Source organism: Canis lupus, chromosome 12, assembly GCF_011100685.1.
Source record: "Canis lupus familiaris isolate Mischka breed German Shepherd chromosome 12, alternate assembly UU_Cfam_GSD_1.0, whole genome shotgun sequence".
Classification (NCBI taxonomy): domain Eukaryota; kingdom Metazoa; phylum Chordata; class Mammalia; order Carnivora; family Canidae; genus Canis; species Canis lupus.
Genome location: NC_049233.1, coordinates 72,463,141 through 72,490,018, shown reverse-complemented (window position 1 = coordinate 72,490,018; position 26,878 = coordinate 72,463,141). Strand labels below are relative to the sequence as shown.

Below are 26,878 nucleotides of genomic sequence, written 5' to 3'. Positions count from 1 at the left end.
TGCGGGCCGTGGACGATGCCCACCTTGGAAGTGGAAGGCCCGGATGCAGATGCCGGCTCGCCAGCCGGAGGACGCCTGAGGGTGGTGCCCCTCCCCCTACGGCAGCCGCTAGCATGTCTCACAACCCTGGACTCTGCTGGTTTGGGTATCTGCTCCTGAGGAGCAACTGCCCCACGGAGGGACGCGTGTCCCACCAGCCCGTGCACGAGAGCCCCGGGCCACACTGTGCACCTCCTGCCCGAGAACCACAAGGCAAAGCGGGGCTGACTGTACCGCCCGGGTCACAGCTCCCACGCCCTCAGGGACAGGTCGGCAGCAGTCAGGGGCGGGGATGAGTGTGCTGGGACGCAGCCGGCCCTGGGGAACCCCCCACTACTCCCTGCTCCAGTGATCAGAGCCAGAGGAAAACTAGCTGCTCAAACCAGAAAGATGTTCCGGACAGAGCCCTTTCAGGAATGAAGTCTGGGTCACCCTGCCAGGTGCAGAGCGACCACCACCAGAGGTGAGCGTCTGAGGGCAGAGGAAGAGAATGAGCTGCAGAAGGGGGTTTAATACCGACCCTGCCCGCTCGGCAGGCCCCAGGAGCTCCAGGCTCTTCACGCGCTCGTAAGTGCACCCATTCTTTATTTCCCCTTTTCCATCCCAGCTCCAACAGCAGGAGAGTAGAGGGGCTAAGCCCATAAACTATCACCTAGATTAGTCTGTCCAAGGGAGGCCGTGACCACACTGCAAAAGAACGTGTCCCAGGAGCAGCGGCTCAGGACACGTGGGGTTTGGGGCCGCGTTTTGCCCCAGGGGAGGCTGCACGGAGGGAGTGGAGGCTCGGTGCCCCGTCCTTACCCAGGAGCTTGGTTTACAAGGGGTGAGGGGTGGAGTTGGCAAAGGGATAGACGGGACGTGCTGGAGTGTGTCGTCCCGCAGCACCACCCCTTCCCCTTGAGGTCTCCTTGGCCCTGCTCTCCAACGGCAGAGAAGCCAGAAACAGACGTGGTGGAGCCGTTCCTGGGACCCGGACGTGGGCTGGAACCCACGAGCCAGGTCTGGACGGTGGAGGGAGGCCACGACTCGCTGTGCACGGCCCAGCACGCACGCAAACCTGAGGTCTGGGGCAGCCTCATGGGGTCCTGAGGGCTGCCACCCCCGAGACGACGGCACGGGCTTCCCAGATGTTCCAGGCAACTGCAGCGGCTCCAAGAGCCAAGAACTGCAGACTCTGGCTCTCCGAGCGGGATGGGGGCGACTGCACCCCTGACCCCCAGTCCTCCAGCTCTCCCTGCGCCAGGCAAAAGCTTCAGACCCAGACACATGCCAGGGCCCCTGCTCCCCCCGCCACACACCAAAGGGCAAACCTGCTGCCTGGCACCCGTGTCTGCCCAGTACACCCTCCCCCAGCTGTCCCGTGGGGTCTGGACCATCCGACCTCACTCTCAGCTCCAGGGATGAGACTGGGCTGGCCCAGGCTCTCTCTCCGTGCCCCGGTGGTGGCTCAGGAGCGGCATCTATGCAGCCGGGCCAGCAGGGAGCAGGGGGCAGGGTCCTGCCCACACTGACCATTTCCAAGGGTGTCTGGAATGCGGGGGAAAAGCTCCCCCTCCTGTGGACACTGTGTCATGGTGGGGGCCAAGGTGCTGCAGCCATTTGGTTCTGAGGGGGGCCCAGCCTGAGGTTCACACAAACACGGAACAGCTGCAGGGAAACGGAACTTGATCCCTGATCAAACACACCCTGGAAGCCGCCCTACCTTCGGCTTTTCAATTTCCGTGCTGGTAAAGCCTCTCCGGGCTGGGTTTCCAGATGTAGCCGAAAGCATCCTGACGGTACACGTTCTCATAAGACTCCTTTACTCGTGGATTTCTTGGCTAAATGTACTAACATTTGTTTCTTCTCACTGAAAGTCCAAATTTTCAGCAGAGCTGTGCGGGTAAGAGCGATGGTTTCGCTCCACTTGTTCTTCTGTTGGCTGGTGTAAGCCACCAGGTTCTCCATGTACTGCAAGATCGACTTTAAGAACCTGTTTTAACAAGAAGAAATAAATTTCGTTACTGTATTATAAAATGCAACAATGATTTAAATGGACTCTTCTCCTTTCGGAATTAAAACTAAAGGACTACACTTAATTGCTGTCTGCAAATTCAAGAAAAAGAAATGCACGGAACACAGAAGCTGCGTCGTAAGCGTCCCTGGAGAGACGGGCTGCACGCCCGAGCGCCGGCTTCAACTTACTCTCAGGTCAGGTAGACGGCTGTACGTAGGGACTGCGCTCCCGGAAAGGGCTGGAGACCGTTGGGACTGAATGCCACGTGAGCACGCGATGCGCTGGGCGAGGCGCCTGCGAGCCCTGCAGCCCCACGGTGGGGGGGCTGCTGTCCGACCCCCGGCACCCGCCTTCTGTGTGCTCTGACCCAGCCGTGCTTGCAGGCGTTCACCAGCTGTTCCCGGGGCCCCTCCGACTGGTGGGGGGCACATCGTGCTCCTAGGTTTTCCCCATCTGCCAAGTAGTCTAAAATGTGCCCCAACTTTTTTCTTTTTTCTGCTTTGTTTTGTTTTTCCAACTTCTAATTCTGAATATAACAAAAGTCCCCAGATGCTTCCTGTGGAGAGCTCCTCAGCCGGGGAGGACTCTGTCTGGCAACATCACTTTGGGCCGTCGCCGTGCGGAGCTGTAGGCACGCCGTGCTGGAGACCAGGTGCTGCTCCCACCCTGTGTGCTCGGAGGACCCCCGGTCAGAGTGCCAACAGTGCCGGGGGCAGGGGGGGCCCCATCTGGAACCACGGATCCGCAAGCCTCTGCACATCGGTTTCGGCCACCCTGGTTCTCACCTGGGTCCTACGTTTCTTTAAGAAAACGCATCGTGTTTTCATGTTCATTCTAAGCAGGAGGCACGGGAGGTATCGCTCCCTGGGCGGTGGTGTCATCACACAGGGTGACGGATCCTAAAAGCCTTTGCAAGTGCATCACATTTAATTTTCTGAAATGAGGCTACCACGGGTGCTAGTTTTAAAGGTTCACACACTTGCACCAAAACCCACAGAGAAAAACGAGTGAAGAGCCAACGAAGACTGTGGGGTTTTTAAAAACAAACAAGAAAAATCAAAGAAAAGAAAGCACTGCAAGTGAAAACCACTTAATTCGCCAAAATATAGTTTCAAGTCTTATAAGGACGACACACTTACTTTAGATACTGTTGATATTCCGAAGTATTTTTTCCACAAACTGCGTGAATGTTGACCAATTCCAGTGCAATCAGTAATAAAATCAGGTAAAGCACGGGAGACAGCAGCTTAATACTAAAAAAAGATGAAGTTAAAATTTGACAAACGCTCCGTATTTTGCACTTTCATCAGTGAACATTCTTTTTCAAAAATCCCTTTTCCAAGGGGACTTAAATTCAAACTATGCAAGAGAAGGCTGCCTGCGTGGTGGTCTCCCTGGGCCCCCACCGCACCGTGGCCCACCTGCCCTACCCGCTCCCCGCCCCCCAAGAGCCCGCCAGCTGCAGCCCAGCCCTCCGGCAGGGGTGCTCAAGAGCAGGAGGCCGCCGCCGTGGCTCCGGGTCACCGTGCCTGCTGCCAGCATCCTTCCTGCAGCCTGATGTCGATACGGACCGTGCTGTCCGACTCTCACAAGAAGACACATAGAAATGGCTCAAACATGAGAACATGTTCAGTGTCTCCAGGACACAAAGATATTCCAGTCAGAGGAAGATACTATCTTTCCCATGAAACCGGTAGAGACTCTAGAAAAATATACCCTGTTTGGGGAAGGACGTAACCTAACAGGCATCATCTTCTAAACTGCTGGTAGGAGTACGTTCCAGAAGAAGCCAAGGAAAACCCGTTAAAAGCTTTATAGACACAGATACCTCTCAACCCAGAGTTCTGGGAATTTGTCCAAAATGGTGATTTCCTAAAGATGTAGAACATCCTAAGAACACAACAGGTAAGAATGCTGGCATACCCGAGGTAACCTGGTAATATTTTAAATCCAAATATTCACGGGGTCGGTAGCACCCATGTTCTCATGCACCAAAATCACAACAGTATTTAAAACAGGAGTTCCCCTACAAGGAAGAATTAGAACGGCCTCCCAAGGGAAGGCCTGCCCAGCGGGGCCTGTTCCAGACCAGGACAGGGAGCCGCGCACCTGCCGAGCATGTGCAGGTAGGTCTGCCTCTGCCGGGAGCGCAGCCTTCTTTCCACCCACTGCTGGTGTCTCAGCCCCGCAGAGGCCACCACCTGGCTGGACGCACGGGCACACTGTGCGCTGATGTTTCGAAGCACGGTCAGCACTTCCACAACGGTTCTGGGACAGAACAGAGTGGGGACGGGGGTGCCGCAGAGTTCCCGGATCAGCTGGGGCCACCTGGGGATGAGAGCGTGGGTTCTCAGGGGTGTGTTCACTGCTGGGCCCCTCCACAGTCAGCTTGTGGGGAGCAGCGGCAGGTCACATGCCGCGTCATTCCCTGCGGGGACGAGTGTGCAGGGGGCCCCTCAGGCCCACCAGCACCGCCCAAGCGATGGAGGCCACCTCCCCGCCCTCGAGGCACGGCCACCGTGGGATCGAGTGCTGCCCCAAGCTCGCCAGCTTTGACACAGAAAAGGGGAGTCTGGGGCAGTTCTCGGAGACACATCTCAGCAGGAAGACCGTCCCCGTCACCGACAGCACCGTGGCTCTCAGGCAGGTGGTGGTACAGCTCACGCAGGATTTCTGTGATTAGAGACTTACAGGCACGTGCTTCGGAAGTACCTTCTAATCTGAAAAACAGAAGATATGTAGACACGTGACCATGAGGCAGATGCCCAGTCGGGGCCTGTGCACGTGTTTAAGGGTTCACTGAGCAACGCACTTAATCTACAACTTTGTTTTCCCCAAATATGAAAAGAAAAAGCCACTGTCGGGGCAGTGGTAAAAATAAACCATAGGATATGCTAAAAGCAATAAATTGTTGACAAAAGATAAGCAACAAATCGAATTATTATTCCTTCAGGATGGATCTGCTATATCCTGATTCCAAAATCTCTCTATGCCCCCTTCTCTGCAACCTTTAGATCCTATTTCTAACCATCCACTAAATATTTCTAGAGGACCCCTCCCCTCCCCACAAGGCCTGCCTCTCGTCTCTGTGGGCCCGGTCTCCCCAACGGCCCATCACCCGGCTGGGCTGCCAGCAGGGAGACGGCTCCGTCCGCACCGGCACCGCTGCCTAGCAAGACCCCTGCGCCTGGGCCGCCCGTGACCTGGCCAAGGCCTCACTCGGAGGTTCACCGGGGACCGTGAGGTCTACACGACCCCCCACAGAACTCACCTGGCTGCCTCCTCGGCCTCCTGGGGCAAAGGCAGGAGGGGCCACACCCTGATGCTCTTCTCACAGCTCAGCACCTGAGAGGGAGATGTCCTACTGGTGTTACAGACTTTACAGCAAGTCTGGAAACAATGTTTGCAAACTGTTAGCAGCAACCACTCTCCAGAAGACACTCTGGGTAAAATTGTTACACATCTTACAACATTTGAAACCCCAGTTATTTGCTGTGACACTGACAGGAGATTAGGAGGACGTTACCATGTGGCCTGTCCTGTCGGGAGCAGCCTTCACCCGGACGACACGGTGGACGTGAGGGTGCGGGACTCTGGAAGCCAAGTAGGACAGCCCGGGAGGCCCTGATCCACCTCTCTCCACAGATGAAGCACCAAGCCAGGAGCCCACCCCAAGTTTCTGACTCATCAAAGCAAATGAAACACTGCTGACACCACTGACGGCAGGTAATTTATGCAGCAATAAGCAGAGCAATGACCTTAAGAAGAACGGGATGCAAGGCTGCCGAATGAGAACTGAATCCCACGGCGGGAATAAGGCTGCAGGAGAGGGTCCATCAGGTCTGAAATACCCCCTGTGGGAAATACCCCCGTGGGGCACGGAGGGGCCGCAACCAGGCCATGGAAGCAGCAGCCGAGGAACAGGGGGCCTCGCGAGACCAGACTCAGCCGCGGAGTCTACGGGCAAAGCCTGCCTTCCGGAAGCTTCTCTTCCTTCTGGAACGTCACCCCTTCCTTGCCACGTGCCCCCCTCCGTCCTCTCTGTAGGGCAGAGTCCTGCAGGCAGGTCCTGGTCCTCCCTTCCAATGACTGGTTCCCGGGAAGCTCGGAGTCACGACAGGCAGATGAAGTACCCGGTGCCCCGCTGCTGACCCAGAGCCCGCAGGTATTCGGGTCGACCTCCTCTCACATAGCGCCAGGAGACCACAACACCTCCGGGCCTCTGCACCTCGACTGCTGACAACCCCTTCTACCGTGTGACACCGTCAGACCCCATCCTCTCAGGCCGTTCTTCCAGCTGCAGCTGCAGATCTCTCCCTAAGCCCTGATGTGTGGATGCGACGGCTTCCGTCTAGAGGGCACGCTCACTGATAAACGTCTATGTTGGCAGGTATCCTGATTATTCTGTTCTTGGAGACGACCCCATCTTGGCCCTTGCATGTTCACATCCTGCTACATGGAGAATAAAGGACCCAAGCTAATTTCCACCCTGGAACCTGAAAGTCCATGTTCTGCTTGTTCTCATTCACAAGAGAACAAGCACTGGTCTCGCGTGCCATCCCGCACACGGAGCGGGAGCAGTCCCGAGTCAAGGCCGTACCGCGTGACCCAGTCACCACTCCTCCCGTGCTAACATCACTGGAAACAACAAACGCTGCCGCGACTGCCACTACGGGATGAGGGGCGTGAGGCTCAGAGGGACGGAGGGATGGAGCCAGCCTCTGGTGGTGACCCTGAGGTCCCGCTTGCCAGACCCATGGGTGTCTCTGCCCCAGGAGCCCCATGTGCCCCTCCCAATGGCCCATGTGCAGCTCACCTGTTTTTTAAGCTGAGAAATTGGGTGGAAGTGAGCAGTGTAGCCCTCTGCAAGAGCGACCAATGACTTTATCGCTGCCTTTCCCTGGTTCAAAGAAAACAGACAAGGGTTACTGCGACGTGTGGTCTGGCCCTGGTTTCTCCTGCTGAGTGTGAGTCACACGACTGTGCCCCGGTCTCACCAGCTTCCTTCACCGAACCCCCGTCAGCTGTAACAGAGCAGGACTCCTCATGGAATAGGTTTCAGACTGTGGTCAAATCATTACCAATACAAGTTTTCTAAATGAAGCCAATTAACAACGAAGACAAAGGCCGTGTGTGCTCTTTGTCCACCATCAGTGACACCAGAAACACATAAGAAAAAAGAAAAAACCTCACAACAACTAGAAAATATAAGAACATCTCCTAAAAAACTAGAACGGGAATTTAAATTTAAAAACCAATACAACCAAAAGAGTCATACAGGTATAACCACGTAATTGTTAAACCTGAAAATACTGAAAGAAAGAGTAAAAATGACATTCTTTACAGCTGATGTAACTCTGTGGCTGGAAAGCCCAAGCCGGCTGAATAACAACTATCGGGAACAGGAGAGGCGGCGAGTTGACGGCTGACGGCCTCAGTACACCCCTGCCAGCCGGGAGCCCTCCCTACGACTCTCAACAGCACCAAGCGAGTCTCTAAACGTCCAGACACTAAGCCTCTCATCCGCTCAAGGCCCCGAGTCCTACGGCCCAGCGGAGGGTTCCGTGCACAAGGTGGCAGGCGAGCTCCATGTGGGGCAGCCACACCTCGCACGGGTGCAGGTCAGTGATAAAGCCCCGCAGCCGCCGGGACACACGGCTCCTCTAAGACCGAGGCCATGGAAGGGCAGAGGATGGGGAGGGCGGAGGATGAGGAGGGGGGCCTGAGGGGTCCCCCGGTTGCTGGGCTGACAACAGGACAAAGGACCACCCGCAGGGAGCCCAGGTGAAGGCTGGGGCAGCTCAGCCCAGCACGTGGCACAGGAGCACCAGAGACAAAGTCTAAGGTGGACGACGGAACAAGAACGTGGACAAGCAAGGAGAGGAGGGGTCTGGCCTTTGGATGGCGCAGCCCCTCGGGAGAGGCTCAGGGAGGGAAGGCCGAGGACATGGAGACACACGTTCGGGAGTAATGTTCAATATTGTAAGAACCATCAATTATCCCTAAATTAATCCGTCCAGAGCCCATTCCTGTTTGTTGCTGGGTTAATCTTGGGCTTCGTGTTTATTTTTAACTACACAGGTTTGCCTACAATCCTCATCGGGAGGAGGCAGGAGATTCGGGAAGAGACGACAGATGGGAAAGTTCCCCTACAGACATTGAACTGTCCTGAAGGTCACTACGGAGTCACAAGCCACTGCACACAGTACACAGATGTCGGTCTTCTAAACACTCTTGGGCCAACTTGCAAGACATATGTCAAAAAAAAAAAAAAAAGAAGAAGAAGAAGAAGAAGAACAAGTGAACCTAAATTTTCTAACTCCCTCCCAGGTGAAATAAATTCCAGCTGGACCAAAGGATGTTAATTGGGGTGAAAAAAAAAACCCTATAAAGCTACCAAGGAAATGCATGACTATATTTATAATTTTAGAAAGCAAAGTGTCTCTTAAAAATAATTCCAAGTGCATAAGTCAAAACGAAAAGGCCTCAGAACTTCAAGACAAGTAAGCAACATGCACACTGGGGGGCAAGTAAGGCTAATAAACCAACGAGGAACATAACATGCACGAAATGGAGCAAAAGACATTAATAGTTCACGAAATAATAGCACATTTCCAGCAAACACAATAAAAGCAGAGTAACTCAAACAGATAAAAACACGTCTTCGCTTTGCTTCAGGACTCCGTTTTACAAGTTCACGGGCGCCCGAGTGAACAAGGGTGTGCAATCCGACACCAGCCAGGAGAGCTGCGCACGCGGGAACACTGGGACCCACCCCTCGTGAGGGGCAGCTTACGTAAACCATAAATGAGGGTACACTGATGCACATGTCGAGCAGCTGATAAACCAAGGTAGAACAAGTGCTACCTCCAGAACAGGTACGGCCCCCGTGGCTGCACAGCGTGCTCCTGGGAGGGCGTGGAAGCAGTGCCCACCCCCACGAGGAGGCATCCCTGAGGGCTGTCACTTCTCCTATCACACGTTCTGTGTTTTGTCTGAACCTCTGAACGTGTTTTTTTTTGTTGTTTTTTTTTTTCTCTGAACGTGTTTTACAGCAATCGTTACACGTATCGTTTGAAAAAAAAGATTAAAGTCAATAACTACCCCGGATGATTTGCTTAAAAATAAAAATAATAAAATTTGCTTAAAAATAAAATAATAAAAAAAATTTATCGATCGATGCAACTATTCCACCCAACCATTTGAATCATTTTTAAAATTTTGTGATACATTTAGTTAATCTTTTATGCTGGTTCTTTGGTTTGTGGTGTCCTGTCCCCGTTGAAGGGAATCAGACGGCACATCATCCGCTCACCTGTCACAGCAAATACATGTGCGTAATCAAGTCACAATGATGTGTTCTGACAGAGGCACACTCTCACTCCGATATATTCAAAGAAAGGGCGATTAAGGGTTAATTACCTTTCAAAATAAACTGTATTTGGTCACAGCTGAGCAAGAGCGCCCCTAAGGCCTCTCTTCCCTATATGTTACCTTAAAGGCCGTCAACACATCTTCATCGGTGAATCTGAGTAACAGCACGACAGAGAACGCAAGCAACTGGGTTGTTGCCTCTCTAGGAAAGTCATGTAAGTTGAATTCCCCGTGGCTTAGATGGTCTCTCAGACGGGGCCCCTCCTGATGGTTCAGGAAATCCCACAGAAACTCCTGTCGGAATATAAACACAGAAAATACGATGTTAGTTTTCTCAACTGACAGAAGAAAGAACCGGCCGGCCATGCCTCGCATATCGGAGGAGCAGCAGGGTCGGGTGACAGACGCGAGGACACGGAGCTTCAGAGACAGTTAGTGTAGGTAATACAGCCCCGGATCATGCTGGGATCTCACTGGGAACTGTCCTAACTGTGGCCACTGCCCTGGTCCCTCACTGTCCCCCCACGGCCTGGGGCAGGACTGTCCCTGGGAGCCTTGGTCTCTAACTGCCCCTCCACAGCCTGGGGCAGGACTGTCCCTGGGAGCCCTGGTCTCTCACTGTCCCCCCATCGCCTGGGGCAGGGCTGTCCCTGGGAGCCCTGATCTCTCACTGCCCCCCCCACAGCCTGGGGCAGGACTGTCCCTGGGAGCCCTGGTCTCTCACTGTCCCCCCATCGCCTGGGGCAGGGCTGTCCCTGGGAGCCCTGATCTCTCACTGCCCCCCCCACAGCCTGGGGCAGGACTGTCCCTGGGAGCCCTGGTCTCTCACTGCCCCCCCACAGCCTGGGGCAGGACTGTCCCTGGGAGCCCTGGTTCTAGCTGTTCCCCATTGCGCGGGGCAGGAGTCCATGGGAGCTCCAGTGTTTTAGGAATCCTCACACTGTCTCACCCACATCCCTCTGAAGGAAGAGGCTGAGGTGTCCAGGCCTGGAAGCTGACCTCCCTTCTATAGAGAAAGCACTGCTGTCCTGTCTCACAGCCCTGGCCTCTCCCTGTCCGGGGGCCTCCCTCTGCACCCCCTCTCAGATCCAATTCTCTATGAAGCCGACACAGACAGCTGCTTCTCCCCTAACACCACTGGCTGGAGCAGGAAGAGAAGTGAGGACACAGGCAAGCTGCCCGTGGACAGACTGTCCTAGAGATTCAGGATGGACACACACACTGGCTCCATCATCCTAACTTCCTGATGCCAAAAATGACACTCCAGGAGTCCACAGAATCCCACTAATGTCACACAGGGACTAAAGTCTAGGCTGCTAGTAAGTCTCAGTTCAGAATAAATGTAAAAATTCTCCTTATGGTCCTAAGGAGCCCCAGTAATATCTTTGGGAGGAAATGGGGAATGGCTCTGCGTCTCTATCCACGTTCATCCAACACACTCAGCTCCTGCTCATATCTGACTTCTGCGGCTGCTCACAGGGTGAACCCGGATCCTCCAGCACCACACTCCACAAGGAACCCACGTGCACTTTGGGAACAGGGCAGCCGTAACAGCAGGACTCAGAACAGGACGTTTAAATGGGCAGCAGGCAGCCTGGTACCTGAACGGCGTGGGCCGCGTGCGTGGCACTGAGACAGCGCGGGAGTGGCTCAGGGGCACTCTTGTGAGCACATCACAGGCCAAGATTAATTTCATTTTGGAGAAGTGCTAATCACCTCCATAAACAGAAGGATGTCAGATCAGGAAAGGGCTAGTACTTTACCATTGCAGGCGCTCCTAGGAAAAGAGGGAGTTGATTGATTTTGCCATCACTCAAGTGTTTTGCCAATATCTAAAACACCGAAAATAAATAATTAGTATGCACACATCACATACAGAACCTTCAGAGCCAAGGACGTAGCATCTTGGTATGACATACATAGAAGCCCGAAGCACATGAAACACGGACAGCCTTAAGCACACAGCAGCCACTCGCTCAAGAAAACTCTTCTTAACCAGTATAATGATTTCAGGAATAAATGTGAATATACATGTCTTCTTAGTTGTCTGTGTATATGGGTCCTTATGTGTACTTACATGCACATACATGTGTGTGATGATGTGTATTTATGTGTATAAATGTGCATGTGTGTATTTATAGGTATGTTCCTGTGTATAGGTGCGTGGGTGTTTATTTGCACATACATATGTTGACGTGTAGTTACACGTGTATGTGTGTATATATGTACTTATGTGGATGTGTGTATATATCTGTGCACATTTCTGTGTTGTATGTATATTTATAGGTATGTGCATATACACATTTGTGTCTGCATGTGTTCGTGTGTAAGAGTGAGTGTGTATATGTGTATTTATGTGTACTTGCATGTGTTTATATTTATATGCGTTCATGTACCTTCACAGGAATGAGTGTGCATGCATGTGCATGTGTGTTCTGTATGTGTGGATATAAGTATACATCGGAGTTACTTTATAGGCCGCTTAACTCCCCACAGAGCTCAGAGCCCAACCACCCAATCCAACCCTATAGACCCTAATCCTTTTTTTTTTTTTAAGATTTTATTTATTTATTCATGAGAGACAGACAGAGAGAGAGAAGCAGAGACACAGGCAGAGGGAGAAGCAGGCTCCCTGCTCCCTGACGTGGGACTCGATCAGGATCAGGCCCTGGGCTGAAGGCGGCACTAAACCACTGAGCCACCTGGGCTGCCCTATCGACCCTAATCCTATACAGATATGACTACACTATATAATTTAATCCTCATAGGATCAAACATATTATGTATTAAGTTATAACAAGTTATTTACCTAATGGAATAAAGTCTGTAGATAAACAGGCATGTGCTTAATGCCTCCTGCCAACCATTCACTAAGGAATCTAAGAGTTATCTTAAAGGCCCCAATCACTCCACAAAGACTCTCCCCTTTGTTCCTCCTGTAGGCCAACTCTGTGGAGTCACCCTTGAGGCTATGTAAGAATTCTTATCCACAGGACGCCTGGGTGGATCAGTGGTTGAGCATCTGCCTTCGGGCCCAGGGTGTGATCCAGGGGTCCTGGGATCGAGTCCCACGTCAGGCTCTCTGCAGGGAGCCTGCTTTTCCCTCTGCCTGTGTCTCTGCCTCTCTCTCTCTCTCTCTGTCTCCCATGAATAAATAAATAAAATCTTAAAAAAAAAAAAAAAAGAATTCTTAACCAGGATTACACACACACAAAAGCCTCTACACTCTAAAGTGGTAAAAGATATTTTCAATGGCAATTTTTAGTATTCCAGATTTTTAGTTTCAGAATCCCACACCCACTTCACAGATTAAATGCATCCGTGTATACTGTGCATTTACAATAGTAGTTCATGCATATTTCACGTGCAAAACAAATGTCAATCTTAAATCTAAAATGTAACCTCTAAATAATTATAGTATATAATATTAATATCTCTTGGCATTTTCCAACGTTGCTCTTTCTATAACTTTAGAAACCAGGTTAGTCAATCACTGAATCTCAAAATTAGCCTGAAAACAACACTTAACTCTATAATAAAGTTTTTTTTTTCTGCATATACAGCTATCAACATTCTCTGTGTAATAAAAAACAATGTTTTGTTTGTTTCCAGATACTCCATAAGCTTACTTACTTCATCGAAGGTGGTATAAAGAGCCGTTGACTTCAGAAAAGGAAAGAAAAGAAACAATGAAAACAAAATGTAAGTAAATGACATTATCCAAAGGAGGAACGACAATTCTAGTAGATGGCCACAAACATGAAACCTTCTTCTGAAAATAAATGTTCACTTAGCAATGGTCTGGGAAGAATGTCATTGACCTAAAACATCACTAAAGACAAGAAAATATGGTGAATGGGCGCCGGAGCCTGGTCACAGCTGCTCTCACAGGTGCTTCAGCTCAGGGATGCCCATCACCTCACAGGCACGCCCCACCCACGCGGCATTTTGGCTGATGGCACACGAGTGAGCACAACTGGCTGTGCTCTCCCTCAAAGGGCCTGGGTGTCACATGCTTCCTGGTGTCACAGGTCTCGTCTACAGACACGGGCTCTGGAGCTGGCTGCCTCGACATCCACTCCTGGCTTCCGTGCCTCCCAGCAGCGAGACCCTGAGCACCCGCATATGCAGGTTTCGCTGCAGAATGGGACACAACTGATGCCCACCTCGGAAGGCTGCTGGGAAATTCTGTAAGTTTTTACACACATTATGATGAAATCAGCATTTTGTGGAAGCCAGCTCTCAAGAAAAACCTCTCACATATTCACACCTGTTAAAGTTTTTTCAATTTAACATTATGAAATTTCTTTCAACATTTATTATGGTATAGGATGCTTATAAAGTCTGCATCTTTAGCTCCCAAATCTATAGTACTGACCCTAAAATTTTTCCTGAGCTCTTAATATCCAATTTCTACTAAATACCCCCAGTACTTCCTCAAAAGAGCTGAACTTTTCATTATCTTCACAAACTGCGTGCACTAACGTCTACCTCGTTTTATGGAATTGGTATACACGTCTTATTCCTCACTCCTCGTACATAAGCTCCTTAAAAGTCACAACGTCTTACTCATCCCGATCTTCCCTGATCTCAGAGACCTTATGCTGGAAGTATTCAGTCAACGGTAACAGCGTGTGCACAGCCTTCACAGCTTTATAAATAAAGCATTTCCATGTGTGCTGCCTTATAAATAAACTGATGCCACGTTTATTCTGAATGAGAGCCTGGCCTACAATTTCAGACATTCTTTGTTAAATTACTTCCCATGTGGAAACGGTCCTGCTATGTGCTTGTGTGGTCAGCCAACGAGTAAGGAAATGTGTCCCCACTGCACAGCTGCAGGTAACAGGCCCGCCAGCCAGCGCTCGGGTGAGGGTGCTCTCCACACCACCGCCCACACCGCGCTGGGCACAGCCACAGACAGGCACCAGGCGTGGGCACTGGGGGACATGGCCGTGCACCCCGCTCCACAGGAACCCGAACGGGAATGTGCCTGTCCCGACAGGAATGTACATCAGGCAGAAAAGCACTTGAGGTAAGGTGGATGCGGGAAGAGGAGGTGTTGAACCTGGGTCGTTTAGGCTCCCGGGGTCACTAATGTGGCCTGAAGGGGCAAAGCTGGAGAAAGACACACATGTGGGTCTGGGGGGCTGGGTGATGCCGGAGGAATCTGAAGGGAACAGCCTGCAGGCTGGGCCACTCCGAGTCAGGCACGCCCCAGGCAAGGGCGAAGCTCCCGTGGGTCCTGGGGGCCGTGAAAATGCTTTAAGCGGATGAGCCCCCAGCAAATGGAGGCGTATTTGTCAGTTTATAAAACAATCCATGGCCATGAGGACAGATCAGAGAAGGAAGAGCGTCAGGAGGGATGCCAGGAGAGCGGGCGGGCACGTTGGGACACTGAGTGGACGGAGGGGACCTGGCCCGGGTGGAGGCCACTGCCCAGCGCCTAAGCAGCGAGGAATTGAAGGAATACCAGAGAACACAGTTGTGGAAGAAAAAGTGAGCTCCTTAGACACCAAGTGGTTTGAGGCCTGGGGAACACCCCCATCGCCCCTGCGCAGGCAGGTGTGAGCCCACCTCGGGGGTGGAAGAGCTGAGTCCGAGGGGGCCGTCCTGGGGATGCACTGCCCTTTCCCGCCATGCACAGCTGTCCTGGCGCTGCTCTGGCCCCATCACCAGCTCCGTGTGCGGGGCTTTCACTTTTATCAGGCTCCCAGGATTTTCCAGTCGTTCCCATGGGACTAAGATCTCCCAGGGCCGATCCAGGGAGCGCAGGGTTGGGAACAGAATTTTGAGGAATGCCTCTGGAAAGGGGCAGAAAGAGGAAGGTGACCTAGTGAAAGGTACGGCGGCCACTGCTGTTGGCCCGGCACAGCCCCCAGGCCTCTTCCCTCCGCTCCTGACAGGTAACTGGGTGCACGGCCCCCCAGAAACTTCTGCACGCCTCCCGGCCCTGCTGGCCCAGAGGAAGGCGTGTCCTTCAGCAGAGCCACCTCACGGGGCTACAAGGGGACGCTGGCGGGAATGGCTACAGAGAGGAAATAAGAGCTCTCTCCCTTTATGACAGCGAGCTTGAAATACCTGGAAATACTACACAACCAGCAAAACAGTCACAAAAAGCAATTATGCCATATAAAATCATTATAATAGGAAGCCACAAAACATGACACTCAAACCTTCCAAAGCAAATTCTTAGCTAAAAAATTCATTTAACGATGGGATCCCTGGGTGGCGCAGCGGTTTGGCGCCTGCCTTTGGCCCAGGGCGTGATCCTGGAGATCCAGGATCGAGTCCCACATCGGGCTCCCGGTGCATGGAGCCTGCTTCTCCCTCTGCCTGTGTCTCTGCCTCTCTCTCTCTCTCTCTCTCTCTCTCTGTGACTATCATAAATAAATAAAAGTTTTTTTAAAAAATTCATTTAACGGAAAAAAAAAAAATTCATTTAACGGTAAACAAAAATGAGATATTGAAGACTTTTAATTAGGCACAGAAACCGTCAACGCAGCAGCAACCACCATCAATCACTAAAGCACGTGTACCTCAGCAGTCAGAAGTCTTTCCGGACACTCGTTAACGGTGGCAAAAACTCTCCTGAGTCCCGTCTCCAGCTGACTCAGCAACAACATGGCGCAGTCAGCAAACCTGTGAAATGAAAGGAAAATCTCAGGCTTTAAAAGTGAACACTGGCACCAACCCCAAATAACGGAGCTTTATTCCAGATATTACCGTGTGTGCACAAAGCCGGGGGGAGGTGACAGTACTCGCTAGCGTGGGAAACAACATGGAATCACAGTCTCCTTAGACTCGGGATTTTTAAATCTATTTTCCACTGTTGTGACGTAAGATGGAACATGCTTAGAAGCTCCAAGGTAGGGCAGCCCCGGTGGTGCAGCGGTTTAGCGCCGCCTACAGCCCAGGGTGTGGTCCTGGAGACCCGGGATCAAGTCCTATGTCAGGTTCCCCGCATGGGGCCTGCTTCTCCCTCTGCCTGAATCTCTGCCTCTCTCTGTGTGTCTCATGAATAAGTAAAATCTTTAAAAAAAAAAAAGTAGAAGCTCCAAGGGAATAAAACATTATCAAAGACCTGCCTACGTCTTCTCATCACTTGCAAGAAATGCTCAAATACCAGGATTTCGGTGGGTTTTCAGGGTACGAACAAATGTAGACAACAGGACCTGGAGGGAGGGAAAGGCCACGGGCCTTCTGAACAACTCGAGCATCTGCTCTGCTCCCCAGGAAACAGAATCGAACGTACCTCCTTATTTCAGGGTTAAGATTTCATTTATTCATTTGGGGGAGAGAGAGCGAGCGAGCGAGCGAGAGTGGGGGGAGAGAGAGAGTGAGCACAAGCAGGGGCGGAGGGAGAGGATGACGCAGACTCCTCGCTGAGCAGGGAGCCCAATGTGGGACGCAATCCCGGGACCCTGGTATCACGCCCTGAGCCGAAGGCAGACGCTCAACCGCTGAGCCCCCCGGGCGCCCGTTTCAGGATTCTTTAAGGCAGGACACACGGTTCTCTCAGAGTAAGAACTCAACAGATACTGAAAAGTTGATTCCCAGCAGCGATTGTCAGGGCCGAGAGCAGCAGCGGGCTGACGCTTAGCATGCAAGCCTCCTGGGAGCGAGCGGCCTCCGTGCCGTCAGGAACCCGGGCTTACCTGTGTGACCTGAACCTGATTAATGCAGCTTCCCAGTACGGCAACATGACCTTCGATACGAAAGTGGATTTCTTCACCACCTCTTCTAACACGGAAAGTACCTCAGAAGTGACATCTGCAAAATAACAAGTGTTTTTAAGCACAGTCACCCTAATCCGTGGAAGAGCGATGTAAGCAGAGTCAGGGTGGGATGCCCACGAGCTGACCCCTGCAGCGGATGACCCAGGGCCCCCGGGGCCGGCGCCCATGCCGTCAGACCACCCGGCCAGGGCCAGAGTTGGAGGTGAGCACAGCACCCCCCGGGGCAAGGGGATGCACACGACGCCACAGCTGTGAGCACAGGATGTCAGAGCTGACCTGCTGACCACACTGACCAAGAGGGGGAAGATACAGAGGAGCGACAGTGACCCCTGGGGCAAACTACGGACTCTGCGTGACGATGCCGCGTCCTTGCTAATGAAGGTGCCTCTGAAGGGGGTGTGGATGAGAGGGAGGCTGTGCAGGTGCCGGTCAGGGCGCAGAATCTCTGCGCCTCCCTCTCCACTGTGTCCATTTTGTTCCAAACTTAAAACTGCTCTAAGAAACAAGGTCTTAAAAAGTATGTATTATTGGCAGTCAGCAGCCAAAGGGTCCATGGCACAAAAAGACTAGGGCCTCGGGTCCCTAGGATCTGGGCTATTCCCACCATGATTTACATCAGAAACTCAGCTCCCACGGCTCTGCTGCTGCAGGGGACAAGGAATGGGCTCGGAGCAAACACGGTTTGACCGCACTTTCAAAGTGTCGTGTCCCCACCCCCGTTAATCTGGTCAATGGCTTTGTCACAAAAATAAAAGAGACAGCAGAGGAGACCACCTGCGCCGTCGGCGCTTCCGGCATCAGGACTGCGCACAAAGGAGCAGGGAATGCACGTTACACAAAGGTCTGGAGCCAGCCTCCCTCAACGCGCCAGAGGCAGAACTACCCAGACACTAGCAAGTACTCCCGCACCACAACCCCCAACCCGGGGCGCTGCGGGGGGCGCAGGTTCCGTGGAGCAAAGCGGAAGAGGCTCCTCACGCATCTTCTGGCATCTGGAGCAGCAGCAGTGCGCCCAGGGCGTCCGAGGCCGTCTGCTACTCCCTGACCGTGCACCTCTCCCTACGAGGACACAGTCCGGCACAAGGTGCATGTGGTACTTGCCGGGGAAAACGGCCAACTCCTCCAGGCCTGTAAGGGCTACGAGAGGTCGGCGCGCCAGCACAGCCTCCGTTCGCTGCAAGTACCTCTCCAGCAGCTGGCCCAGTCCCGCCGTCAACAGTATCATCACTGAACAGTATCTAGTGCAAAACGCGCAGGATCTGTTAGGGAAATGAACTGACATACAGATAAAAAGGTCTGTCTTCCAGAAAACAAGTTTAAGATAAGAGGCTACACCAGCAGTGAACTGCAGGAGGGCCCCGCTGTGGCCCTGAGCTGCACAAGGGCTGGGCGCTCGCCAGTGCAGGTCTTGGGGTCCCCCACTCCCCGCCCCCCCGGCACCTCCACGAGGCTCAGCCTCACAGCTGCCTCTGCGTGGAAGTCAGTGGTGACCGACCCCATCACCACTCCAGGTGTTCATCAACCTCAGTCTGATCTTCACATTCCTGCCTCAAACTCTCTCATCTTACCCCAAACACGCTTTTCCCCAATAGAAAATTCAAGATAAAACAAACTCTTAAGTAGGTCGAAGAGAGAATTACTTTCCCCATAACGTACTTTGGGGGGATTTCATGAGGGGATGCAAAGCCATGCCATAGGATGTTCCGCAGGTTCAGGCCACAGGGAGATCCAATGAAGACTTTGAGCACGTCCATCTGACCAGGTCAAGAACAGGGTACTGAACAGTGAAATCATCACCGATGGGCGGATAAACCGATAGAGTAGCGCGAAAACGTCTGTGTTCCTCTTCGACGCCCTGCCTGGCACACGGCACTTGCGGTGACAGCACTCAAGCGAACTTTGCTGGGCACATTGTGTGTCAGACGCAGCTTATGTGTGTCTCGCACCCACTATCCTCAGGACCAGCCCCGGGGGCACTACTCCCGCCCCGCTCTGCAGAGCAGCGTCCAAGCACAGAGAGCTGCAAGCGGGCCTCAGGGCCCCGAGCTACCAATGGGGATGTGCATGCCAGCTCCACTGCCTTCGTCCTGTCTGCGAACCTGATCCCCAGGTGGGCAGAGGTGTAGGGGAGGGCAGCGTGCCTGCACGGGCAGACCCGGAAGGTGGCCCCAAGTGGCGGGCCCGCGGCCCACTGATGCCCCAGCCCAACGGGCGAGCACCCCTGGAAACTCCCAGACTCTGCTACGAAGGAAAGACGCCCAGTATGGGATCCCGCTCATCAGACGGCAAGAGCCGTGCACGATCTCTGGGTTCGGGGCCACACTTTGGAACAGATTCAGGAAAAATGGAAGATAGCAGAAACTAAAGAAACTTGAAACCAAGTCACACGATGAGAACAGTGAGCCTCCAGAAGGCGCAGGGAAGGGACGGGAGCGGTGTTCAGACCCTGAAGGACTCTCGCTGAGCGGAGGAAACAGATGCATCTGAATTTCTCCCAAAGGGCAGGACAAGCCAGAGCGGAAGCTACAGAGAGGGGTCTCAACCGAGCATCAGAACCCTTGGCAACTCCAGAAACTCTTCACGATCACACCAATTTTTAAGACTTGAAGAGTAATTATCTAGTATTGGTAATCATAATAATACTCTTTTAATTACATTTATTCTCATTTACTACTCTTATTCCCGTTCATACCATGTGAGCAATCAGAAGTACACAGGCCGATGAGCTAGGAGAATTATCGGGGGCTGAATGTGGCTGCAAGTCGGCAAAAGGCTAAGAGCAGCCAGGCAGACGGCGCAGAGCAGCTCCAAACAACGGGAATTCTGGGCCTGATCTCTCTCCGTGTTCTCCACTACGGAAGGGACCTTGAAGCTGACCACGAACCAGATTCAGGCACTAAAGAGACTTCTTATCCAAGAACAAGGAGTCTAGCTGGTAACATATTACACAAACATCGTAAACACCCCCCGGCTCAGCGAGCTCCGCCTGGGGCAGGGCGCTACCCTGGCTTCCTTCTGCACCTTGACCCCCCTCACCCGGTGCCCAAGGGTTGTTCATTAGTCTTAAACAACCTTGGTCACGTGGCCTGTAGAAGAGTTTGGAAAAGTACACAGCTCTGCATGTTTTTAAACTGACATCTATAAATAAATAAATAAATAAATAAATAAATAAATAAATAAATAAATAAATAAATACTGACATCTAATTTTCTCCGCCCTTAAGTCTGAACAGTTGCACAAGGGCATAAATTCCCACATTTTAAAAAAATTGAGATTTTATGATAAAACTATAATATCACTCCCTAAATGGTTAAAGTTTTATTCTAGAATAAGTTATCATTATAATTACTAATGTGTAATTCCTGAAAGCACTAGAGCTCAAATGGTCCATCTGGCATCCCCAGAGCACGCGGCGGCAGCACAGAGGCCACGCCACCACGTTCACTCAATGTAGGGAAGGCCTGTCTCGTGGCTGGAAAAGCGGCAATTCTGAAAGGAGAACGTGCTTGAGTTACAGCTATAGTTAGTTCTTCCTAATGCAGCACCCGTGTTGGAGGAACGAAAGCCTAGCTGTGTTGTGTCCATCAGCTTCAGAGGGACGAGCTTACCACAGGCCGTCCAAAGACCTCAGCAAGCTCCTCGGATGCGAGAAGATCTCTCAAAAGAAAGGGGCATTCCTTCCCATTCAGTAAAAATACCTAAAATTCAAACAAGGACTTGTATCAGAGTTGATGACGATGAGCCCAACAATATGAAGAAAAAACTCACCCATAAAGCCACTGTTTGTACAAATGAGGGAGAACAGCACTGGATTGATTTCGTAATCGTTCACAAAGAAAAATATTAAACATCTGTGCCAAATGAATACATTTCACAGGGAAACGATAACTAAAAACCAAGAAACTTGGGTACAGCTGTAGCAGCGTTATGTTCATTCAGACGCTTTAATAAAGCAACAAAGGAAGACTTCGCACACTTACATCACCCAGAGCCCGTTCCAGACACGCCGTCAGCTTCATCAAGCCGAGAGGAAGAGCCGGAGCCCCAGGGGTCTCCAGAGCATCAACCAGTTCAGGAAATAACTGTGGGGAATAAGACACACCTTAGAATGTGTGCTCAGCAAGAAATATCTCCCAGAGTAGCAGTACTCTTGATGAAATTCAAACTTCTAAAGGCCTCAACCAGTATATTTTCATGACTTTTTGGTATAGGTAAACAATTTCTATATAAATATACAGTTGACCTCCTGAACACGGGTTTGAACTCCACAGGTCGGCTTATATGTGGATTTTTTCTGTAAATAGAGTACAGTATCGTATTTTTCTCTTCCTTATGATTCTTAATGACTTTTCTCTGGCTAACTTTATCGTCAAAATACAGTATATAAAACATCAGACATACAAAACACACGTTAACGGACTGCCTACGTTATCAGTGAGGCTTGTGGTCAAGACCAGGCTCTTAGCCATTCAGCTCTGCGGGAGTCAAAACTTACATGCAGATTTCTGACTGCAAGGGGGTTCGGCATCCTTAACCCCCGTGTTGTTCAAAACTCAACTGTAACAGTACATAAAGAATTTTAAAAATGTTTAATATCTAAGGAATTTTGAAAGTTTTTTCTTCCTTTAAAATTTTTTCCATTAGATTTATTGAAAGCAATAAATCTGACATAACTGTAAATATTTTGACCTAAATATTTTGTCAAATATTTTGACCTAAATCTTGTTTCCCATTTTGATTAGCTCGTAGAAGTAGGTAAGTGTGAGGCAGTCCTGAGAGCCGTTACAAGGGGAGAAGCGATGACCCTTCTTCTCCAGGTCAGGAAATTCAAAGTATTTTAGACTTAGAGCCTGTATGGTTACTGCTCTATTGTCATTAAATGCACCAAGTGCACCGACCGACCAACCAGCTTAGGTGGCCTCGCGCTGCTACTCCTCCCCCGTCCCCATTTGCCCTCCACAAGCCAAGCTCCCCACCTCATTTCCTTGTCCCACCATCTCAAGAACACCTTTCTGTCTGTCCATAACGTCTCCGCTTTTCTCTGGAGCAGCACGTTCTCATCTGTCCCCGGGCCAGTGCCCATACACCCAGCTACCTCCCCAACCTTCAGTTTGGACAGTGCAGCAAAAAGCTTCCTTTGCTCCAAGATTGTTTCTCAGCTCAGGCCATGGAGACTGCGTAACAGTCCGTTTCCCTCACAACCTGAGCCATTTCACAGGTGGAGGCCTTGGTGGATGGAGGAGACCCTTTAAGATTAGCAGGTATATGAGGGCCTCAAAGCGGACTTTGCAGGGTCTTTTATTTCTAAAGGTTGTTCACAAGCCAAACCTCTGGAAAAGCTGTCCACTGCAGCCACGGCATGTATCGAATTTCAAACTGCCCCTTGGTCAGAGATAACAAGTGTGAGTGGACAGCCGCACACACGGGGCCCAGCAGCATCACGCTTCCCCGGTAATCCAGACTCTGCGCTTCAGGGGTAAGAGGACAAGTATTAGTGCCACAGCTCCCTATCATGGGATGAAAATGCCTAAAGCATCAAAGAAAAAGTACTTTAATTATGAAGTTTCCACAAAATCAACAACAGGTTTATTGTTGAAAGTACAGTAAAGATATTGTTGGATACTCAGATATTGTTGGAAGTAAATTACATGGTGCTTATCTGATGATAAAGAAAAAATATACACATCAGTAGGGTTTGGAAAATCCAAAAAGGTTAATCAAGAGAAAATGTTTTCTTTACTTGTTCATTAAGCTTATACAAACTCAGGTTTATACTGTATATATGATATTTTAACCTGATTCTTTATACTTGATATTGTTAGACGGTAAGATTTCAATGACAAGGGATCCCTGGGTGGCGCAGCGGTTTGGCGCCTGCCTTTGGCCCAGGGCGCGATCCTGGAGATCCGGGATCGAATCCCACGTCAGGCTCCCGGTACATGGAGCCTGCTTCTCCCTCTGCCTGTGTCTCTGCCTCTCTCTCTCTCTCTCTGTGACTATCATAAATAAATAAAAATGTAAAAAAAAAAAAAAAAAAAGAAAGGTTTCAATGACAATTATTTTAAAACATTTGATTTTTAATTTTCTGATAAATTTGAAACTGAACATTCACACAGTTCACACCCAAAACATATGAAAATGTGAAGGTCTCCCTTGGCCATCCAGTTCTCTTTCCTATAGCAACTGCTGTTATCAATTCCTCGGGCATATTTAGAAATATTCATGTGCATACAAGTAAATACAATTACATATGCTGTTCCAATTTTTTCACTTAGCCACGTAGCTCTGAGAGATGGGCTCATTCTTTCCCACAACCACATGACGTTCATATTTACTCTACCGTTCCCCTACTGCTGTATATTTTGCTGTTTCCAATGTTTTGGGCTTTTTTTCTTTTTTTTTCATTTTTGCCTACAAAATGGCACCAAGAGTAGCATTACCCAAACGCTCTTTCATTTCACACCTCTAAGTGTGCCAGTCTCATAAATCCCTGGGATGAAATCGCTGGGCCAGACCACATTCGTCTGTAACTTTGATAACTATTACTAAATTTCTCAATCCACATCCCTGCTCTAAAAAATGTACAATAATGCCTGGAATATTTATAACAGCTGTACAGTATATTACTGGTCATTTCCTACCCTGAATTCATTGGATTCCTACTTTCTTCTGTCTCCCACCTGGACTGCCAGCCTAGAGCAAGAGCGAGACCGAGCCACCTACAGCCCTCCTACACGTGGCTTCCCCGGCCTCAGTCCCTCCCTTGTCACCTGATCCTCCTCCTCTTCTGAGCTAGGTCGGTATTATAACAACCTAGAACTAAGAGAAGCAATGGTCAGAAAGGAAAATTTTACAGTCAAAACATTTTATTTATTTTTAAAAATTGTATTTATTTATTCATGAGAGACACACAGAGAGAGAGGCAGAGACACAGGCAGAGGGAGAAGCAAGCTCCATGCCGGAGCCCGATGTGGGACTCAATCCCAGGACCCCAGGATCACGCCCTGGGTCAAAGGCAGACGCTCAACCGCTGAGCCAGCCAGGTTCTCTCAGTCAAGACACATTTTAAACGGAACAGGCAGACAGATGCTTGGGGTGCAGAGAACGTACAGACCTGATTCTGTATAAACCACACAGTCTGTGATTGTCTGCCAGCATACTTCACCCCTCTGAGTCACAATGCTGTTGATATCACAACTTTCTTTGACTTCAAACCCGAGTTTACAGATCATATCATAGACAGAGGGAGAAAGACAAGTGGTAACTGGATCCTCTATCAGCATCTGAAATACAAAACATAGAAGACACTATTTAAAAAGAAATAAAAACAGAGGAGTATCATTTATATATTCAAGTCATAAGAAAGTCCTGTTTCATCTTTAGGACAGAATATACTCGGGTATAGCTACTGCTAACACACTTTCTGACTACCATGAGAGCTGTGTTCAAAATACTGTGATTAAATATTAATTACAGATAGTTTACAGAAACTTTTTCAAATAAATGTTAAAGATGTGAAATTATTAATAAGATCTGTTAGGAGTTTACAGAAGCTTGGCACGTCTTACAGATAGTGCATCGTTCCTTTCAGTGTTCCTGTACTGTCTCAAAGCTATCAAAATGAGTAATTTTTTTAAATGTGGAATGGAAAAGCAGAAAATCAAGCATCATGAACTAAAATGTCAATAAAAAGCATACTTCTGATTCTTTATGTGGTGTCAGAAGTGCCACACTGCTTCCACGTGAAGGATTCAATAATACCCAAATCCTCAGAATTATCCCCACATCACACTAACATCATCTTATAAACCTGCAAAGGAGTCACTCTCTGGGACTAAACTTATGGGGTCTTCATCTGATCAAGTCAAGGGGAGTCTGCTTTAACATTACAGATTAAGTAAGCCCCAGCAGTTCCTATTTTGGAAGCTGGCCACTTAGAGTTTTCGCACCCCACTCAGTATCACCGTGACACCATCCACTCCTCCCGTCCCCTAGAAGCCTCACTCCCCACTCAGCCCTGCTGTCAACCGTTCTTCCACAGACCCAAGCAATGCAGGTATTGCCCCAGAAACGTGCACTGAATAACCAGTGATGCTGTGACCCTACAACCCCACGCTGCAGCCTGGCCTTCCTCCCCACCTTCTGTTCCTTGAGCTCCTCCCTGGCAGCAGCAGAGCCTCCGACCACAGTAGCTGAGTCCAGGCCACAGTTTTCCTAGCACCTGCAGGCCCCGCGTCCTCCCCACCAGCTGTCCAGTGCCTGCCCTTCAAACCTCTGCCTCCCAGAAATCCCAGGCCCAGCCACATAGCCACCTCCTCCTTAGAGATCCAGGTTCCAACAACACGGGACCTTCCACTCAGTCTCCAGGTTGTCAAACTCCAACCACTTCCCTGGTTCTCAGTCCTACAGCTAGGGTCCGCTTCCTGCAGCAGCCGCCTCCACATCACCTGTACAGGCCGCTCCTTATTCTTTTGTAACAATTCTCTCCCTTCCGAAACTAGTGTGGTTTGTCCTCCAACTGATACAGAAACATAACCCCAAAGGGCTACTTTGATAACAAAAAGGGACTCCTTGCATTTTTAAAAAGCATTGAACTCTAAAGCAAGGAGCTGTGGTTCTGGAAGGACAGGTGGCAGGCAGATCTCTTTCTGCACAAAAGCCCATCTACTCTACTACTGCAGCTCCTGGATATGGCAACAGAGGCTTCAAGAAATGTCTTTTTTTTTTTTTTTTTTGGTTGAATTTGCCCCATCCAGAGTTGCTGCTCAGCCTTCACCAAACTGGGAGATCCTGGGGCACCAAGGTCAGGCCCCTGGCACACAGAAATCCTAGATAAGCTGCAGCGCTGCCACTGGTGTATTTCCTGCATCCTCCATCTGGGAGCCAGGAACCCGCCAGCCTGCCCGTGTGCTCCCGCGCCGTCCCTGCGCACATGCCCCTCCCGTGTGCACCTGTGTCCCCTCCCACCCCCGTGTGTAGCTGCGCGCCCCTGTGTGCACCTGCACCCTGGTGTGCACCTGCCCCCCCGTGTGCAGCTGTGCGCCCCCCGTGTGCACCCGCCCCCGTGTGCACCTGTGCGCCATCCGTGTACACCCGCCCCCCCGTGTGCACCTGCGCCCGCCCTCACCTTTCCTCCGTGCGTCAGTGTCCCGTCCAGGACCGCGCGCGGTGCTGCTAGTGACCTGCGCGGAGGCTCCGCCCTCTGAGCCCTTCCCTGGCCGGGGCACCCCCTGCTTCCAGGGCCCGTCCGCCGAGCCTCCGCGTTAGCTGCCAGGGGGCAGCACGGAGAGCGCTTGAAGGCTCCGACGCAGAGCGGCCCAGGGCTTCCGTTCGACCGCGTGAGGGCAGAAAGGAGATGGAACGTGAGGCAACCCCGCCGCGTCCGACCCACAGCCCGGGCCCGTGATGTGGTTTTGCTCCCCAAGTGGCCTAGAAACGTCCCACTTCCCGCGCGGGGGTCACGACCACGGAGCTTCAGTGTGCTCAGTGCACGACGCAGGGGACCCGCCCTCCGCAGCTCGAGGACACGGAGCCCCGCGCCTCAGTCTGCACGCGGACGCTGGACGCTCGTCCTCGGGGGGCGGGGAACAGCGCCGCAGGCGCGATCTGGGGGCACCTCCGGGCAGGACCGGCTTCTGCGCAGCCGCAGACCCGCGCCGGCCAGACCACCCGCTTCCGCGGCGGCGCGGGCGCTGCGCCTCCTCCAGCCGGTGTCGCGCCGGCCGCGCTC

The 26,878-nt window shown here is 51.2% G+C and overlaps 1 protein-coding gene across 3 annotated transcripts; it reads right to left on the bottom strand.

Moving 5' to 3' along the window:
• Nucleotides 1-607: 607 nt before the first annotated feature.
• Nucleotides 608-26,874, bottom strand: ERMARD (ER membrane associated RNA degradation). 3 transcript variants are annotated; one of them, XM_038555024.1, is made up of 18 exons: nucleotides 26,276-26,874; nucleotides 24,263-24,431; nucleotides 22,477-22,616; nucleotides 21,129-21,230; nucleotides 20,757-20,846; nucleotides 18,805-18,902; nucleotides 18,250-18,386; nucleotides 17,068-17,182; nucleotides 15,949-16,051; nucleotides 13,043-13,072; nucleotides 11,173-11,241; nucleotides 9,530-9,703; nucleotides 6,852-6,935; nucleotides 5,307-5,380; nucleotides 4,630-4,755; nucleotides 4,145-4,363; nucleotides 3,175-3,288; nucleotides 608-2,011 (listed from the first exon to the last, which is right to left on the bottom strand). In XM_038555024.1, the coding sequence occupies exons 2-18, from the start codon at nucleotides 24,429-24,431 to the stop codon at nucleotides 1,828-1,830; spliced, it is 2,028 nt and encodes a 675-aa protein (XP_038410952.1). In that variant the 5' UTR covers nucleotides 26,276-26,874; the 3' UTR covers nucleotides 608-1,827. The 3 variants fall into 3 exon arrangements, with proteins under 3 accessions (XP_038410952.1, XP_038410953.1, XP_038410954.1); XM_038555025.1 differs by lacking the exon at nucleotides 26,276-26,874 and having other exon boundaries at nucleotides 22,477-22,611; nucleotides 24,263-24,396; XM_038555026.1 differs by lacking the exons at nucleotides 22,477-22,616; nucleotides 26,276-26,874 and having other exon boundaries at nucleotides 24,263-24,287.
• Between the last annotated feature and the right edge of the window lie 4 nt (nucleotides 26,875-26,878).